Source organism: Neltuma alba, unplaced genomic scaffold (genome assembly GCF_004799145.2).
Source record: "Neltuma alba isolate B1F8T4 unplaced genomic scaffold, ASM479914v2 tig00011013_pilon, whole genome shotgun sequence".
Classification (NCBI taxonomy): domain Eukaryota; kingdom Viridiplantae; phylum Streptophyta; class Magnoliopsida; order Fabales; family Fabaceae; genus Neltuma; species Neltuma alba.
In genome coordinates, this window is record NW_021635766.1 from 252,917 (window position 1) to 273,773 (window position 20,857).

General features: G+C 31.4%; 1 protein-coding gene across 1 annotated transcript; it reads right to left on the reverse strand.

Annotated features, from left to right (window-relative positions):
• Window positions 1–15,444: 15,444 nt before the first annotated feature.
• Window positions 15,445–16,209, reverse strand: LOC114760709 (pentatricopeptide repeat-containing protein At1g63400-like). Its single transcript, XM_028949993.1, has one exon. It carries the CDS (start codon window positions 16,207–16,209, stop codon window positions 15,445–15,447), a length of 765 nt encoding a protein of 254 aa, XP_028805826.1.
• Window positions 16,210–20,857: the final 4,648 nt, after the last annotated feature.

Here is a 20,857-nt window from a genome sequence, read left to right on the forward strand (position 1 = left end):
ATTTGGGATCAGATTGGAGGAGGAGTATCTGCAATGCCTCAATGCTTCTTCAGTTCACCGAATGGCAAAACGCACAAAGCTTTGCCCAATAAATCAAATCGAAGCCTGAGAGGAGGGTGAAGCCGAAGCATAATGGAAGAAACAGAAACTGAGGTAGTGAGTTGGGCCTCTCTCATTAGCGGGGGGAAACAATAGGCAGGCTGCAGGCCTTCGTATTTGGATAGTCCATTTATTTTGTTTATTATTTTTAAAAAAATTGCCAAGATAGTCCGTTTAATCGTTAATGTGGGTGCTCATTCGTCAACAAATACAAACAAAATATTATGATTTTGCTAAAAATTATATATTTATTTGTTTTACTCCGAGGAGTGATTGGATGCTGAGAATAAAGATAATTGCATGATCTTTATATGAAATAATAACGTTAATTTTTTTTAGCTGTTTTTCAATAAAACTATTTTCTATATTATTTTATTTTAAAATGTTTAATTCAAACATCAAAACTTATGATTTAGGCATGTGGTTCTAATGTAATATAATATTGAATCAATCAAGTATCATTAACATAATGCATGGGTGCATGCCATCATATGTTTTAATTTCCATACAGTAAATAAAAATTCATTTGGCTGGCCAAAAACATCTACTAATTTTGTTTCAATGATGTGAATACTGTCTTTGTCGAATCTTCTACAGGGAACCAAATTCTGTCTTGGAAGAATACCGCCTACACCAAATCAGCAGCTGAGAGAGCAGAAAAGAATGAAGTACAAACTCCTCACAACTTTTTGAATTGCTTTTTATTCATCAAAGAATTAACATGAATTGCTTGAAACAATGCGTAAGGAACCAAGTTCTGTTTCACAAGGATCCTGACTACACATCAAAAAATTAGTATAGAATGGGCTACAGTACTGGCAAAGGAAATACTTATCCAATTCAAGGAGGCAAAGCACAAATCATAAACCAAGTGATGGTAAAGATATTTGAATCAGCTAAGAATGGGGGAAAAACAAAGATTCCCAAGGTTAATGCGGACCAATTGCAAGTAAATCACAAAAGTGAGACGGTAGAGGACTAGAGAAGACGGCAAAAAGAACACGCCATTAATTAGAAACATACATTTTCATGAGTCTATATAATACCATGTACCCTTTCGGTTCTTAATATAAGAGTTAATTAATTAATTTGAGTAGACTAAGAATATTAGCTAAATGAATAGGATTAATTTTATGTGAATTTATAATTAAATGTTATTAGATACTAATATTTTAAAAATAGGATACATGGTATTATGTGACTGAAGAATTTGATAGAATGGTTATAAAGAACTTAACATAAGTATCATCTAATATGATAGTAGTATCAAATAAGATAAATTTTATAAAAACTTACAGTGCATCATGATATAACTTAGGCTTGACAATACTTTTACACCCCACCACAGAACATTTTTTTTATCTACAGTCTAAAGGAAATAGTAAAAATGGCATGAAAACAAAAAATAATTTCCCACCATAAACAAGAGGGGTAAATCCCACCATAAACAAGAGGGGTATAAATTTTGTTGCAAGCCAAGGCAACATATTTTTCTTAACCAAAAAAAAGAGACAATAACATGTATAGTCATACATAAGTAATAATTCAATAATTAAATAATCTTATAATAAATGCGGGGCATACAATAGCAAGTTCGCTTGCTTGTTGTAAGGTCTTTTAATAATTAGATTGCTTACATAGAACTACACAATAATCTGTCCTATTTTCATTTTGAACCGAATGTGTTGTTTGTGTTAGAAATCCTCATGGGGTCAGTATTCCATTTACTCATTTAATGGTGCAATAATTAAGGTCACGTTCGGTACAAAGCAACATTAAAAATAAGATATATGGATTGCGATTATAATTAAAAAAATCATTAAAATAGTATTTAGCATGAATAATTATTTGTTACATGGATTAGACAAATCTATAAGGTGGGATTGGGGAATACCACTTCCCTCTCATAGTATTCCCGAATCTTGATACATAAGTTTGACTAATCTCATATGATAAGCAATCTCTTATACTAAATACTCTTTTAATAAGATTTTCTCAATTCCATTCCAATCCTTATACCTAATTTTTAATACTTCCTACCAACACAAACCCAAGGGTAATATCCTAACTAGTATAAAAAAATGTTTTTTCCAAAGAAAATTTTAAAATAAAAATCTAGAATTGAAATGGCCAAATAAAAGCATTAATGACAATGCTATCCTTCAGACCCCACTCTCCATGTATTCACTACAAAAAAAAAACTTTAGGCGATGATGAAAGTATAATCTAATAATATATATTTTATTTTACAATAACAATAACAAAATCAAGCCAGCTCAGCAGCAAGAAGATGGACACAGAAGGTAGTCACGAGTTTAACCTTAAAAAAGATATATTTAAGGTGAAAATATTTGGGCACTAATGTGGCAGGAAGGGGTGATGGGCAATGACGTGAGGTGGCTAGTGATGACGTGGCATCCGGTCGGTGATGATGTGGTGACTAGGAGTGATGAGGTGGAGGTGGCCAGTGATGACATGGCATCATTAAAGCCAATTTTTCCTAGGCATCACTTTTCAGTGGCGACAAAAAAAGTCACCACTAAAAGTCTCTTTTAGTGGCGACTTTTTTTGTCACTGCTGAAAGTTTTCAACTACAGTCGCTACGTACGGCAACGACTTTTCAGCGGTGACTTTTGTCGCCGCTGAAAGTCAATTTTTTTGTAGTGATTGGGTGGTAATGCATCAGGTTCTTATAAAGTTAAAGATGGGGTGGTTCTTCTTCTCAATCTTTGAATCATGATGTTATGGGCATCGATGAATTCTGGGGATTCCTTTGGGAAATCTAGCTGCCATTTAAAAACTGTTCCATTTAGAAACTTTTACATAATGCCTTATCCTCTTGGGATATTTTAAAGAAACATCACTTGAACTCTTCTAGACTTTGTCTCTTTGGATGTGAAGTTGAAGAATCTTTAGAGAATTTATTTATGTCAAACGTCCCCTCTTTAGTTTGGATGCTTTCTTATCCAAATTCCCCAGGTAAACTTCCAAAATTTAAAGTATAGTTAAAGGAAACACTTGTTCATCTTCATCAAGATGGCTTTCCTTCTCTGGTTTCTGGAATTATTTGTTTGCTTTATACAACATGGAACAAGCACAATTATGTTTTGCATCATGGAAAATATGACTCTCCAATCTCCATCATTTAAGAAATTCACAATGCCCAATATTTCTCAACTTTAGCCTTCAAGGATTTTTTGAAGGAAAATTTTAAAATAAAAAAGAAAAATCGAAACGGCCAAATAAAAATGTTGATTGCTCAATTTTTTTTCAACTCCACTAAGAAAATGAATCCCATTTTCATTAAAAAGTATCACCCTCAAATTAAATAAATTTTTTTTCTAAGTATAATGTAATAAAAACTAATTAAATAAACATATGATGTTTTTCAATAAATGGTATTTTGGTCAAAACAATCTTGTATAGCTCCAAAACATGAAATAATGTTCTGTGATACAATACACATACAGGCATTATTTTGCACAATGAGTCAATGACAACAAATATTTCATATTTTCACAGTATAATAATAACTCTACCCAGTTTTTATTCTTCTCGATGTGACAATTAATCTCAATTTTAGGATGTAGATTCGGGCGATAAATATATAAAATCATACATATGTGACCGGTTGTGAGAGAATGAATTGACTTGAATTATATTAATGGAAAAATCATACACACACACACGACAAGTTCATCAGAAAGTGTACATATAATATAATAACAAAATTAGTTTTAAATAACAGAAATGTTAATCTGTAACTTCACACTCCCCACAAGCTTGAGCATGAATATTTTTCATGCCAAGCTTGGAAATAAGATCATGGAAACGTGAGTGATAAAGAGGTTTAGTGAAGACATCAGCTAGCTGATCTGCAAAACGCACTGGTAGAAGATGGATAATTTTGGCTTGAAGCTTCTCACGAACAATATGACAATCAAGTTCAATGTGCTTGGTTCTCTCATGATAAGTAGGATTAGCAGCAATTTGTAAGGCTGACTAGTTGTCACAGTAGATAAAGGAAGGATCAAAATGAGAGATACTAAAATCCTTTAACAAGTATAAAAGCCATTGAACTTCACATGTGGTGGATGCCATTGCACGATACTCAGCCTCTAAAGAAGAACGAGAAACGGTTGGCTGCTTCTTTGCTTTCCAAGAGATGAGAGAAGAACCAAGGAATATAGCATAGTCGGTTACAAATCGACAGCTATCAACACAGCTTGCCCAATCAGAGTCACTAAAAGCTTTAAGGCCCCGTTTGGGTAACACCCCAAACCATGGTTTGGGTGATAAGTCACCCAAACACCCACTGGTTTTGGGCAAACCGTGGTTTTGGACCAAAACCATGGTTTTTGGAAAAAGCAGAAATTTTTTGCTTTTGGAGAAAAAAAGGGAGAGTGTGAGAGCTTATAGGATATGTATCTTGTTATTTTTTTTATAAACATATTTAATCTTATATTTTAAAAATATATACATATTAATTATTTATTAATTATATTATCTTATGTATTATTAATTATGTTAATAAAAATATATTATTAACAATTTTATTCCTTCAAATTAAAATATATCATAAAATCTATTTTTTCTGTAATTATCATATTAACTTATGTCTTTTTTTTTTAGTAATTTGTATATATAAAAAGTGCTTCTGATAACAACTATCCAAACACTCTCACTTCTCAAAATCACTTTTTCATAACATTTATTCTTTCCAGAATCTATTCTTCCCAGAATCTATTCTCCAGAATCACTTTTCCAAACCACGGTTTGGTTTCATCCAAACACACACCTAAGTCCAAGATCAGTTTAGAGGAGAGAAATAACCTAGCACCTGGAGAAGACTTAATATATCTCAAAACTCTATGAGAAGCTTGCAAATGTGTATCCCTGGGTGTTGACATAAAGTGACTGAGTTGTTGAGTAACAAAGCTCAGGTCTGGCCGGGTAGTGGTAAGGTATTGTAGTCTACCAATAAGCTTTCTATATAGGATTTAGGATCATCAAGTAACACCCCTTGATCTTTAGAAAGCTTGAGATGGGGATCCACTAGAGTAGTGGCAGGTTTACAAGCTAAGTAACCAATATCCTCAAGTAGCTCAAGGGAAAACTTCTGCTGTGATAGAAAAATACCATCTTTTGTTTTGTTAAGTTCAAGTCCTAGGAAGTAACGAAGTTCTCCAAGATCCTTAATGGTGAAAGCTTGGTCTAGTTGCTATTTAATATGATTAATCTCTACCATATCATTGTCGGCAAGGACAAGATAATCAACATATACAAGAATAACAGTGAATGAAGTAGATACAGCTTTGAAAAACAAAGAGTGGTTAGAAGCAAATTGAGTGTAACCATATGAGACTAAAGCAGAAGAAAGTTTTGAGTACCACTGTCGACTTGCTTGCTAGCCCATAAAGGGATTTTTGTAATTTGTAAACAAGATTAGGTTTAGTGGCTAAATAGCCTTTCGGTAGATCCATGTATACTTCTTCATGAAGGTCCCCATGTAGAAAGGCATTGTTGACATCAAGTTGATGAAGATGCCAGTTTTGTGCAGCAACAATGGATAGTAATAATCGCAGGGTGGTCATTTTTGCAACAGGGGAAAATGTATCAAAATAATCAAGACCCTTAGTTTGGGGTGTTCTTTTTGCTACTAACCTAGCCTTGTATCTATCAATTTCACCATTTGCCTTTAATTCGTTTTGAAGACCTATTTACAACCTATGGTCTTTTTTCCAGGTGGAAGAAATGTGAGAACCAAAGTATGGTTTTGTTCAAGAGCATTGATTTCTACATTCATGGCATCTCTCCAAACTAAATGTTGGACGGCTTGATGATAAGTTTTGGGATCAGAAATAGTAGATACAACAAGCAGAAAATTTTTATAGACAGGAGAAAGAGAGGAATATAAAAGAACAGAAGAGAGGGGATACCTAGGATTACCTTTTGTTGATGATGGTTCAGTAGTACAGATGAGGGCACAATGGTAGTCATGCAGATATGATGGAGGATGGTGTGGCCTAGAAGAGCAATATAAGGGCTGTATAGATGAAGAATCAGGAATAAAAGAAGTGGTGGAACGATCAGGATGAGATAGTAAAGAGGTAGATGGAGTAGGATCTGTAGAAGAAGGGGAAATGACAGGAAGATCTGACTCATCATCAAGGAAAGTAGGAAGAGACTGAATAGTGGGATCTATATGGGAAGTGGGCTGAGTAGAAACAATGGTAAAAGGAAACACAAGTTCATGAAAAACAACATCTCTAGACAAAAAAAATTGATTGTTATGCAAATCTAAAAGAATGAAAGCTTTTGAACTAGAGGGAATACCTAAGAAAACACTTTTTCTGGCTCTTGCATCAAACTTAGCTCGATTTTGAGAAATAGTGGAAGCAAAACAAAGAGAACCAAAAATTTTAAAATTAGAATAGGAGGGGGAAACAGAATGTAATTTTTCAAATAGAGTCAAATTTTTGATAACAGGAGAAGGCAGACGATTAATTATGTATGTGGCATGCATAATTGCAAAAGACCAATAAGACAGAGGAATTTGAGATTGAAAAAGTAATGCTCTCAAAACATCAAGAATATGTTAATGTTTCCTTTCAACCACCCCATTCTGTTGGGGAGTTTCAACACATGATGTCTGGTGAATTATCCCTTTGGAGTTGTAAAAGGAAGGCATGGCAAATTCAAGACCATTATAAGACCATAAAATTTTAGTAGTAGTACAGAATTGGGTTTCAACGAAAACTAAAAAAAAATTTAGGTGTGTACGTGTATCAGATTTAGAATGCATCAAATAAACCCAAGTATATCTAGAAAACTCATCCACTGCTATAAGAAAATATTGATGACTCTGAACTGTGACAACAGAAAAAGGACCCCAGATGTCAACATGAATTAAGTCGAAAATTTTATTAGATGAACTTGTGCTTATAGGAAAGGATAAGCGTTTCTGCTTAGTGAAATGATTGTTTATCTTGCTTGTGTAATGTGCTTATGTGGATTGCTTGAAGTAAGGAATTTATTTTGTGGCATTATTGATTTTATAATATTTGATATGTTTTGACCAAAATGCATGATAATATGTTAGTGTGAAAGTGTGTTTGATTCCTCTCTTGAATTGATGAAAAATGTGATTTTATATGACTTGAGGATGTCCTGAAATTTATTAACATATCACATTATGCATTGCTTAATTAACATGATGATTATAGTTCATTGCTACTGAAATTTCCATGAAATCTCATCCCCCCATGTTAAATTATGCATCAATAGGGAGTGGACCAAGTATGGATAAGGGCAAAGAATTAGCATGAACTAGGGAGGCCATGAATATTTTGTGACAATATATTAAGTTATGTTGTATTTTGTTGAACTTCATTATAAGTTTGTAATGAGTTATGGATATGGAATACTTTGACATTATGTAAAGTATAATGTTGTATGGTGGTTTATAATCATGGTATGATGTGTTAGAATGTATGGCAATTGAAAAAGAGGAAGGAAAATTGAAGAAAATATGGTTTAGAGGATAAAATGCCCTAAAAAAAGGTATTCTGTACCACATAAAATAATGTGCAAATGGTGGAATCTGGACTTGAAATTTTGTAGACACATAGATCTCATTTTTATCTTTAAATCAAATGGTAAACCATTAAATTTAGATTTTTTTTTTTGCTAAGAGTTATGCCCTTTCAAAGTTGGGCTAAAATACTGAAAATTTGAAAATTGACCATATAAACAGTGCACTTTGTCAAATTTTCTTGTTCTGCTCTTGGTGGAATTGAGTCTAATGAATATTTTTTCTCTAAAGAAATCTTAGGAAGCTTCAAGGAAAAATTGGAACCACCTCATTTTGATTTTTCTAGAATTAGTTATGAATTTTTAAAGTTGACCTCAAATCCAATGAATAGTGTACGGACAGACCTAAAATGTAAAATTTTGGACTTGAAATTTCTCACTCAAGAGCTTTGGGAAATGTATTATAATGGTTTCAATTAATGTATAATGAGGTAATAAAGGAGGTGTGACAAGTTGCACCTAAATCAATGATCCAAGGAACAGAAGATTTAGAGAAAGAATTGCATATACTTGTAGAAGTTAGTGCAGAGACGATAAGGTTATTAACAAAAGCAGAGGAAGCAGATGTTTGTGGAGGAGCTAAGAGAGTGAGAAGATGCCGATATTGCTCAGAAATAAGGTGAGGCAAGACAGAAGCCGTGTAAGAAGATGTGAGCAGAAGAGATGCAATAGTAAAATTTCCTTGAACAAGTCCAAAATCTTGAGTAGAAAGATTGTTCACCATGGCTGAAGAGCAAAATTTAAACCCACGGGGGAAGCCATGCTTTCTGTAGCATCTTGCTTCAGTGTGGCGCGATTTGCCACAGTAGCTGCACTGCTTATTGACGACAGATGAGGATTTGGATCCAAGACTTGGAGTCACTCGAGAAAGACCTATGGTAACCAGAATTTTAGGATCTAGAGGAAGACTGATCTCGTGCTCTTGTTGAAGGACCAGGGAGAAAACACGATTGATGGAAGGTAGCAGCTCAATCAGCATAATCTAAGATTTAACTGAAGAGTACTACTCATTGAGTCCTTTCAGAAATCGAATAATACGATCTTCCTTGCGATGAGTAGATGCAGAACCGGTAGATTTGCAAGTGCAAGGCTTAATCGACCGAATGATATCAAGCTCATCCCAAAGAATCTTGAGTCTAGTGTAGAATTCACTGACAGAGAGACTTTTCTCCTTGAGATTGTAAATCTCTTCCTGTAGCTCAGCAATTCGAAAAAGGTCGGATTGTGAGTAACGAGTCCGCCGATCAGTCAAATATCAGAAGCTTTGTCGAACCAGCGAAAACTCTTGGCTATTGTAGGAGACAAGGACTTCGTCAACCATCCTTGAACAAGAGTATTGCAACGTTCCCATGAAGAAAACAGAGGATCGGTTGCCAGAGGAGGAGAGATTGAACCATCATCAAACTTGAGTTTGTTCTTTGAGAGTAGTGCCATTCGCATTGCCCGTGACCAGCTGTGGTAATTTGAACCATCGAGAGGAGGAGCAAACAAGATCAAAGCAGGATTTTCGGTAGGATGTATATAATAGAGACTACCTTGGTCGATTGAAGAAATAACATAAGAAAGACTAGAAAAAGTGGAGGAAGAAGAAGAGGAAACTGAATTGGCCATAGAGATTCTTGAGAGGAAGGAAAGGAGAGAAAAAAAGATGATGGGACAAGAAGAGACAAAGGAAGAGAAAGGAAGGTTCAGAGAGTGGGGCAAGAAGAGACAAAGAGAGAGGAAAGTAAGGTTCAGAGAGAAAGGATGAAAGGGTTCAGGCTCTGATACCATGTGACCGGTTGTGAGAGAATTAATTGATTTGAATTTTATTAATGGAAAAATCATATATATATATATATAGACACACAACAAGTTCATCAGAAAGTGTACATATAACAAAATAACAAAATTAGTTTTAAATAACAGAAATGTTAATCTGTAACTTCAACATATATGTCCAACAATTTCCGACATGAAAAAATAATATTAAAAAAATCTAGTTTTAAATAAGTATTTTTAAATTCGAAATTTAGAAATTATAGAAATTTTTAAACATAATTTCTAATAAAATAAAAATCAATCAAGTATCATTAACATAATGCATGGGTGAATGCCGTCATATGTTTTAATTTCCATACAGTATATAAAAATTCATTTGGCACAAGAGGAGAAAAATCTACTAGTTTTGTTTTGTTTCAATGATGTGAATATTGTCTTTGCTGAATCTTCTATATAATAATATATACATTTTTTGATTGACATAATATATACATTTTAACATTTCAATATATAGTTCATGGTAAAAATGTATCAAAATATTATGATTTTGCTAAAAATTATATATTTATTCATTTTTACTCTGAGGAATTGAACAATATTTTTTTATAAGTTGGGGTATCCTCAAATACTTTGTACTTGATATCAATTTTTGTTAAAACAGGAATGTTAACACTAAAACCGTCCCAAGAAATGTATTTTCAAGTTTTGAATTATGTTTTTCTCCTTATAGAGTAAGATATTAACAATAACAGAATATGTTTTCAAAGGAAAAATTTAAAATAAAAAAGAAAAATCGTAAAAAAAAAGATATTAAAAATAGAAAAATTACAAATAGACCCATTACAATATTAATATTGATTTTGATAATAATTTTTATGAACAAGTCCTTATATGCAACTTTTCAATAATTAAAGAGTCTTATAATAAATACGTAACATACGATAGCAAGTTCGCTTACTTGTTGTAAGGTCTTTTAATACTCCTCCAGTCCTTAATATAGGACCCAATTTTTGAGTTGATTTTAGTCCTAAATATAAGACTCATTTCTCATATTTATCAATTTTCTCTAAATTACCCCTATGTTTACTCCCTCAACTATAATCAAGTAGAAGAGGGAGAGGTGGTATTAAGAAAGATGATTATGGTGTTTTAGGAAAAATGTGTCACTTTCCTTATAATTAACTAACTTACCCAACTTCCTTAATCTATTTAAATTAGTTAAATGGGTCTTATATTAAGGACCAGAGGAGTAATTAGATTGCTTATATAGAACTACACAATAATCTGTCCTAATTTTTATTTTGAAACCGAAGGCGTTGTTTGTGTTAGAAAATCTCATCGGGTCAATATTCCATTTACTCATTTGATTGGTGCCATAACTAAGGGTAATATCCTAACTACTAGTTATGGTTCTAATTATATGATCTTGTTTGTAGACTGTTTGCAAACGAAGTCTTATAATTAGGACCAGAGTCTGAAAGTAGCAGCATCAAAAAAATGCTTTTCAAAAGAAAAATTTAAACAAAAATCTAGAATTGAAATGGCCAAATAAAAGCGTTAATGATAATGCTATCCTTCAAACCCCACTCTCCAAGTATTGGGGTGGTAATATATCAGGTTCTTATAAAATTAAAGATGGGGTGGTTCTTCTTTCTCAATCTTTGAATCATGATGTTATGGGCATTGATGGATTCTGGAGATTCTTTTGGAAAATTTTAGCTACCATTCAAACAACTGCTCCTTATTTAGAAACTTTTACATAATGTCTTATCCTCTTGTTATATTTTAAAGAAAAATCAACCATTCAAACAACTGCTCCTTATTTAGAAACTTTTACAAAATGTCTTATCCTCTTGTGATATTTTAAAGAAAAATCACTTGAACTCTTCTGGGCTTTGTCTCTTTAGATGGGAATATGAAGAATCTTTAGAGCCTTTATTTATCTCAAACTCCTCTTTAGTTTGGATGCTTTCCTATCCGAATTCCCAAGATAAATTTCCCAAAATTTAAAGTATGGTTAAAGGAAACACTTGCTCATCTTCATCAAGATGGTTTTCCTTCTCTAGTTTCTCGAATTATTTGTTTGTTTAATACAATATGGAGAAAGCGCAATTATGTTTTGCATTATGGAAAATATGACTCTCCAATCTCCATCATTCAAGAAATTCAAAATGCCCAATATTTCTCAACTTTAGCCTTCAAGGATTTTTCAAAAGAAAAATTTAAAATAAAAAGGAAAAATCGATACGGCCAAATAAAAATGTTGATTGCTCGATCTGTTTTTAACTCCACTAAGAAAATGAATCCCATTTTCATTAAAAAGCATCACCCTCAAATTAAATAAAGGTTTTTCTTCTAAGTATAATATAATAAAACAAATTAAATAAACATATGATGTTTTTCAGTAAATGATGTTTTGGTCAAAACAATCTTGTAAGCATGAAATAATATTCTGTGATACAATACCCATACAGGCATTATTTTGTACAATGAGTCATTGACATCAAATATTTTATTATTTCGCAGTATAATAATAACTCTACCCAGTTTTATTCTTCACGATGTGACAAATTAATCTCAATTTTAGGATGTAGATTCGGGCGATAAACATATAAAATCATACGTATATGCTCAACAATTTCTGACATGAAAAAATAATAGTAAAAAATCTAGTTTTAAATAAGTATTTTTAAATTCGAAATTTAGAAATTATAGAAATTTTTAAACATAGTTTGTAATAATATCAAAATCAATCAAGTATCATTAACATAATGCATGGGTGAATGCCATCATATGTTTTAATTTCCATACAATATATAAAAATTGATTTGGCCCATGAGGAGAAAAATCTACTTGTTTTGTTTTGTTTCAATGATGTGAATACTGTCTTTGCTGAATCTTCTATATAATAATATATAGATTTTTTGATTGACATGATATATACATTTTAACATTTCCATTAGTAATATATAGTTCACTGTAAAAATGTATCAAAATATTATGATTTTGCTAAAAAATATATATTTATTCATTTTTCGGAGAAATTGAAAAATATTCTTTTTTATAAGTTTGGGTATCTTCAAATTACTTTGTACTTGATATCAATTTTTATTAAAACAGGAATGTTAACGTTAAAACCCTTCTAACAAATGTATTTTTCAAGTTCTGAATTTAAGTGTTTCTCCTTATAGAGTAAGATATTAACAATAATAGAATATGTTTTCAAAGGAAAAATTTAAAATAAAAAGAAAAAAATCGTAAAAATAAAAAAATTGCAAATAAAAACCCGTTACAATATTAATATTGATTTTGACAATAATTTTTATGAACAAATCCTTATATGCAACTTTTCAATTTACAAGGTCTTTTTTTTGTTGCGGTTTTTTCAAATAAAAATCCAGAATTGAAAAGGCCAAATAAAAGTGTTGATTGCTTGATTTGTTTTTAACTCCACAAAGAAAATGAATCCCATTTTTATTAAAAAAGTATCACCCTCAAATTAATTAAAGTTTTTTTCTAAGTATAATATAATAAAACAAATTAAATAAGCATACGATCAATATACTCCTTTGCTCCTATTTATAAAATAGAGAGAGAAGATATTTTTTAGTCCTATTTATAGGGTACTGAGAGAAATTTTTTGTATGGATGTATAATTTTACTCTCATTTATTATTATATTGACTTTGTTTACATGAGGTATAATGTATATTAAATAGGCATAAATTTTAAAAGTTATTAAATTTTAAATGAGAGTTAATAAAGTTTAAATTTTTTTCTTAATTTGTGTAAAATATACTGAAAGTGTTTTATAAATAAGACCAAAGGAGTATTAATTTTTCCTAATTTCACATCAAAATCGGAGGCGTTATTTGTGTTAGAAAACGTAATGGTGGCCCAATGAACATTTACTCATTGTGATCAGTTTGATAAGAGTATAAAAGGAAAAAAAAAAAATAAGAGTCATATCCTAACTAGCATAAAATTAAGAAAAATTGTAATAAAATTCCACACAAGAAAATTAAATACAAAAAAATTTCTTAAAATCATCAAATTATTCTTTTGTCCCAAGGGATCTCACTGCAAAAAAAATTCTATTTTTTTAATTACCAAATTGCCCCTTTTTTTTAAAGTATGCACTAACAACTAAAAGAGCAGTCGTTAATAATTTAAAGTGTAACAATTAACAACTATCACGACAGGTATTGAAAATATATTTTTTTAACGCATCACAAAAATATAATGTATAATCTATCAATAGCTGTTCTGAAAGTTGTTAATTCTTATACCTTAAATTATTAATAACTGCACTTTCAGTTATCAATACATACTTAAAAAAGAAGAAGAAGAAGAAGAAGAAAAAAATAACAATTTGCTAGTTAAACAAATAAAATGTCTTGCAATGAGGTGTCTTGGAATTTCAAAATAATTTGATGATTTTAAAAGATTTTTTCTATATTTAATTCTCTTAAACGATACCTGATTGCAATTTTTCCCATAAAATATGTGTTCAAAGAAAAAACATTACTTTGCCCAAAAAAGAAAAAAAAATTAAAACAAAAAACCTAGCAGTGAAATTCATACATGTGCCAGTGCTTGCGTAGAGGAAATGTGTTAATTGCTTGATCTGCTTTTAGGTACACTAAGAAAAATTGAATCCCATTTTTATTAAAAAAAATCATCCCAAAATTGAATAATTGGTATTATTAATAAATATAACGTAGAAATGAAACTAAATAAATATATCATAATTTTCAGTAAATATATAAAATTTTAGGATGGAGATATAAATATATAAAATCATGAATATATGTTCAACAGATTTGGGAAAGTAAAATTCAAAATTAAGAGGATGTCCTATGTTACCTGGTCATAATCGTGTATTACTAGGCCTTGAGCCACTCATCAAAAAGCAACCAATCGAATACCATTAACATAATGCATGGATGGATGAAGGACAACCACTTATTGAAGAAAATCAGCAAACCAGCAAAGGAAATGCTTATCGAATCACAACATAAAATGCCTATCAGCGGAACACAGATCATAAAACGAAGTGATGGCAACAAACTTTGCCATTCATTCCAATTAATACAGCTAAGAATTAAAAAAATTTTAAATAAACAAAATGCTGATATCACTGCAACATAAGGCCACAAAAGACGTCCCCAAACCTAATGCTGACCAATTTCCTAGTAAATCTGAAAACTATAACAGTAAACGACTAAAGAAAATGGTGCAAAACACTGCTATTAACGTAGGAACAAACATTTTCATGACTCTATACTACTATTTCTATGTGCTTTAGCCTCACTAAATATCCTGCTATGTATATTTCATGCTCCTCCGGTCCTAAATATAAAACCCATTTTGTAATGCAAATTGTACTACAAAATGAGTCTTATATTTAAGACCGGAGGAGTATTTCTTTTATAAACATCAATTGCAACGATCAGGAATGGTTAACAATTACTTTCCCATCCTCTTGTAAAATTCTAACCTCCAGTATCATTAATAAAGAAGAAACTTGAGCTATTCCTGATAAAGAATAAATTTAGGACGAGGATATTCATCAACAATACACTAAACTCTATGATCATTCCACCACAAAAAAATTTATATTTGGGCATCTAACTTTCATAATACTTCCCCAGCATATCTTGTTTCTTCAAAGAAAGACATGCAATTTCCACTCCATTTTTTAACAAAAATTAGGAAGAAAATAGAAAGGAAATGACAGCACCAGGGGTATTGCAAGCCGGACCTTCTCTTGTTCCCATAGAAAGAAAAAGTACATCGCCAGTGGAAACATATGACACTTGACCACATATTAACGGTACATAAAAAGACAATTACCCATCAAACCATATTCTTGCCAAACAAGTCAATTAACTGTGTAAATTCACAATACAAGCTTTTGCTAACCACTCATGGCAGTTAACATGAATATTTGTGGCAAATGAATTTGAGGTGCAGTAGATCTCACCTTGTTTTATTTCTTCAGCACGCCTCCATCAATCATTCTACTGAGAACCTTATCTGCCTTGTCATTCTCATTGTTTTCAAGAAGATATGGAATAACAATGTTGAGAGTTATGGAATCAGGGAGGCAATTGTTCTCTTCCATTCTATCAAGCAAGGCCACGGCTTCATCAAGAAAACCCTCTTTGCAAAGTCCATGAACCATAGCAGCATAGGTACGCACATTTAGTTGATAACCTTTAGCCAAGAGGTGCTGAAAAGCGTCCCATGCATCATTTAATCTATCACCTTTGCACAAACCATCAATAAGTATAGTGTAGGTCTTCACATCAGGCCGAAATCCTTGATTGACAATTTGCCTAAATAATGTAATTGCCTTGTCAATATGTCCCGTTTTGCAAAATGCATGTAACAAGATGTTATACGTGCTTACGTTAGGGCGAAGGCCCCTATCATGCATCTCATAGATAATATACTGTGCGCATGAGATTCTTCGTGATTTGAGCAACCCATCAATAACAGAATTATAAGTTACAACGCTAGGAACCAAATTTCTGGAATCCAGTTCCTTAAAAAGATCCATCGCTTCATCCACCATTTTCATCTTAAAGCATGCGTTGATCAAAATGCTATAACTAACAATGTCAGGTGCCAAACCATTTTCAATCATCTTATTAAAAACTTCCTTAGCCTCAATGATATTATTGGTCAAAAAATGTCCATCCATCAAAGCATTATATGTAACAACATTAGGTCTCCGATCACTCTTCACCATCCTAGCAAAGACAGCTTGAGCTTGTACAATCCTCCCGTCTTTACATGATGCATCAACAATAATGTTGAAGGTATAAACATCTGGTTGTATGCCTTTCGATATCATTTCATTGAGTAATTGATTTGCTTGCTGCCATTGATCCATCCGAAAAAAGCCATGGATTAGACTATTATAAATAAAAACATTTGGAGGTACCCCATGATCAGTCATTTCAAAATACAGATTGTGTGCATCATTAACAAGTCCTTCTTTACAAAGCGCAACAATGATTGTGTTGTATATAACTGTGTTGGGCTTAACAAGATGCCTTCCCATTACTTTAAGCAATTTAAGAGCAGATGTTGTTTTCCCCATTTTACACAGCCCGTTTGCTAATGTTCCATAACTAACTTCATCTAACTTCAATCCTTTTGCCATTATTTCATCGTAGAAATCTAGAGCTTTGCCAACATTTTGATTAAAACAGAGTCCTTTTATTAGTGTAGTCAAAACTACAGCGTCTGGTTGATAGCCCATTTTGAAAATTTTCCCGAATGTAGAGTAAGCAAAATCCATCTGACTAACGTGGCAGTAACAATTGATCAAGATGCTCAGGTTAAATAAATCTGGTGCGAAGCCCTCCAACTCGGCTTGTGCTAAAAGTGAGATAACCTGGGGATAATGTTTCATCTTCACTATAGACCCTAAAATCTTATTGATATGGCTTCTAGAGGGAGGGGGCCGCATGTGGAGCAGGCGAGTGACTGTATCAACAGCGTCGCTGATGTTGTTGGGTTTTGGGGAGTGGGAATGAAGATAATATTTGCGAGTGAGGCAACAAGAGAGAGAGTGAAGGAAGTTATAAGTAGCAAAGACAGGAAATTTGGTGGAGGAGGAGTACCTTGCAGCAGCTGAAGAAAGCATATTTGGGATCAGATTGAAGGAGGAGTATCTGCGATGCCTCAACGCTTCTTCAGTTCACCGAACACAAAAATGCACAAAGCTTTGCCCAATGAATCAAATCGAAGCCTGAAAGGAGGGTGAAGCCAAGGTGTGATGGAAGAAACAGAAACTGAGGTAGTGACCAGTGAGTTCCGTCTCTCTCATCGGCCGGGGAAAAATCTACCAGGCAGGCCTTCGTATTTGGGTAGTCCATTTATTTCTTTGTTTGTTAAAAAAAAAAAAGGCCGAGGATGGTCCATTTAATCAATCGTTAATGTGGGTATTCTTTCTTCTTTTTTTTTTTTTTTTTTGTTATTTAGGCTAATATTTAATCAGGACTTCAAATTTAAAATATAAGAACAAATACAAACAAAATATTATGATTTTGCTAAAAATTAGATATTTATTTGTTTTTACTCCAAGGAGTGATTGGATGGTGAGGATAAAGATAATTGCCTGATCTCTATATGAAATAATAACGTTAATTTTTTGAGTTATTTTTCAATAAAACTCCTTTCTAATTTATATAATTATTTTAAAATGTTGAATTCAAATATCAAAACTTATGATATAGGCATGTGGTTCTATATTGAAAATAATTTAGGTCAAATTTTTTGTATTTATTATGTCTAGTTCTCCAATCATGCATAGCATGTGTTCTTTTTTAATTTTATGTGAATTTACAATTAAATGTTATTAGATAGTAATATTTTAAAATTAGGATAAATGGTGTTGTGTATTTGAAGAATTTGATAGAATGGTTATAAATAACTTAATATAAGTACCGGCTAATATGATAGTAGTATCAAATAGGATAAAATTTATAAAAACTTATACTGCATCATGATATAACTTAGGCTTCACAGTACTTTTACACCCCACCACAAAACATTTGTTATCTACAGTACAAAGAAAATAGTAAAAATGGCATGGAAACAAAACAATAATTTCCCACCATAAACAACGGGCGCGTACATTTTGTTGCAAGCCAACCCAACATATTTTTCTTGACCAAACAAAAAAAAAAGACAATAACATGTATAGTCATACACAAGTAATTCAATAATTAAACAGTCTTATAATAAATACGTAACATACAATAGCAAGTTCGCTTACTTGTTGTAAGGTCTTTTAATAATTAGATTGCTTATATAGAACTACACAATAATCTGTCCTAATTTTTATTTTGAAACCGAAGGTGTTGTTTGTGTTAGAAAACCTCATGGGGTCAATATTCCATTTACTCATTTGATTGGTGCAATAACTAAGGGTAATCTCCTAACTACGAGCTCCGGTTCTAATTATACGATCTCGTTTGTAAGCTGTCTGCAAACAAAGTCCTATAATTAGTATTGGAGTCCGGAGGTAGTAGCATCAAAAAAATGCTTTTCAAAAGAAAAATTTAAAACAAAAATCTAGAATTGAAATGGCCAAATAAAAGCGTTAATGATAATGATGTCCTTCAAACCCCACTCTCCATGTATTGGGGTGGTAATGCATCAGGTTCTTCTTTCTCAATCTTCGAATCATGATGTTATGGGCATTGGTGGATTCTAGATATTCCTTTGGAAAATTCAGCTGCCATTCAAACAACGGCTCCTTATTTAGAAAGTTTTACAAAATGTCTTATCCTCTAGTGATATTTTAAAGAAAAATCGCTTGAACTCTTCTGGGCTTTGTCTCTTTAGATGTGAATATGAAAATTTTTTAGAGCATTTATCTATCTCAAACTCCTCTTTAGTTTGGATGCTTTCTTATCCGAATTCCCAAGATAAATTTCCCAAAATTTAAAGTATGGTTAAAGGAAACACTTGCTCATCTTCATCAAGATGGTTTTCCTTCTCTAGTTTCTCGAATTATTTGTTTGTTTAATACAACATGGAGAAAGCGCAATTATGTTTTGCATTATGCAAAATATGACTCTCCAATCTCCATCATTCAAGAAATTCACAATGCCCAATATTTCTCAACTTTAGCCTTCAAGGATTTTTCAAAAGAAAAATTTAAAATAAAAAGGAAAAATCGAAACGGCCAAATAAAAATGTTGATTGCTCGATTTGTTTTTAACCCCACTAAGAAAATGAATCCCATTTTCATTAAAAAGCATCACCCTCAAATTAAATAAAAGTTTTTCTTCTAAGTATAATATAATAAAACAAATTAAATAAACATATGATGTTTTTCAGTAAATGATGTTTTGGTCAAAACAATCTTGTGTAGCTCCAAGCATGAAATAATATTCTGTGATACAAAACCCATACAGGCATTATTTTGTACAATGAGTCATTGAGATCAAATATTTTATTATTTCACAGTATAATAATAACTCTACCTAGTTTTATTCTTCGTGATGTGACAAATTAATCTCAATTTTAGAATGTAGATTCGGGCGATAAACATATAAAATCATACGTCTATGCTCAACAATTTTTGACATAAAAAAATAATAGTAAAAAATATAGTTTTAAATAAGTATTTTTAAATTCGAAATTTAGAAATTATAGAAATTTTTAAACATAATTTTTAATAATATAAAAATCAATCAAGTATCATTAACATAATGCATGGGTGAATGCCGTCATATGTTTTGATTTCCATACAATATATAAAAATTCATTTGGCACATGAGGAGAAAAATCTACTAGTTTTGTTTTGTTTCAATGATGTGAATACTATCTTTGCTGAATCTTCTATATAATAATATATACATTTTTTGATTGACATAATATATACATTTTAACATTTCTGTTAGTAATATATAGTTCATGGTAAAAATGTATCAAAATATTATGATTTTGCTAAAAATTATATATTTATTCATTTTTACTCGGAGAAATTGAAAAAAAATTTATAAGTTTGGGTATCTTCAAATTACTTTGTACTTGATATCAACTTTTGTTAAAACAGGAATGTTAACATTAAAACCTTTCTAACAAATATATTTTTTAGGCTCTGAATTTAAGTTTTTCTCCTTATAGAGTAAGATATTAACAATAATAGAATATTTTTCCAAAGAAAAAATCGTAAAAAAATCTTAAAAATAGAAAAATTGCAAATAAAAACCCTTCACAATATTAATATTCATTTTGACAATAATTTTTATGAACAAATCCTTAGATGCAACTTTTCAATTTACAAGGGCTTTTTTTTTTTGCGATTTTTTCAAATAAAAATCCAGAATTGAAAAGGCCAAATAAAAGTGTTGATTGCTTGATTTATTTTTAACTCCACGAAGAAAATGAATCCCATTTTCATTAAAAAAAGTATCACCCTCAAATTAAATAAAGTTCTTTTCTAAGTATAATATAATAAAACAAATTAAATAAACATATGATTAATATACCCTTCTAGTCCTATTTATAGAATAGAGAGAGAAGACATTTTTGGTCCTATTTATAGGGCACTAAGAGAAATTTTTTGCATGGATGTATAATTTTACCGTCATTTATTATTGTATTGACTTTGTTTACATGAGGTATAATGTATATTAAATAGGGATAAAGTTAGAAAGTTATTAAATTTTAAATGAGAGTTAGTAAAGTTTAAAATTTTTCTTAATTTGTATGAAATATACTGAAAATGTCTTATAAATAAAACTAGATGAGTATTAATTTTTTCTAATTTCACATCAAAACCGGAGGTGTTATTTGTGTTAGAAAGCGTCATGGCCCAATGAATAGGTCCTGATTGTGATCAGTTCGATAAGAGGTTAAAAAAAAAGTATGCG

What these genes read in the sequence shown, in the direction of transcription:
- LOC114760709 (XM_028949993.1), bottom strand. Translation starts at nt 16,209, where the DNA reads ATGGTGAAGAGTGATCGGAGACCTAATGTTGTTACATATAATGCTTTG.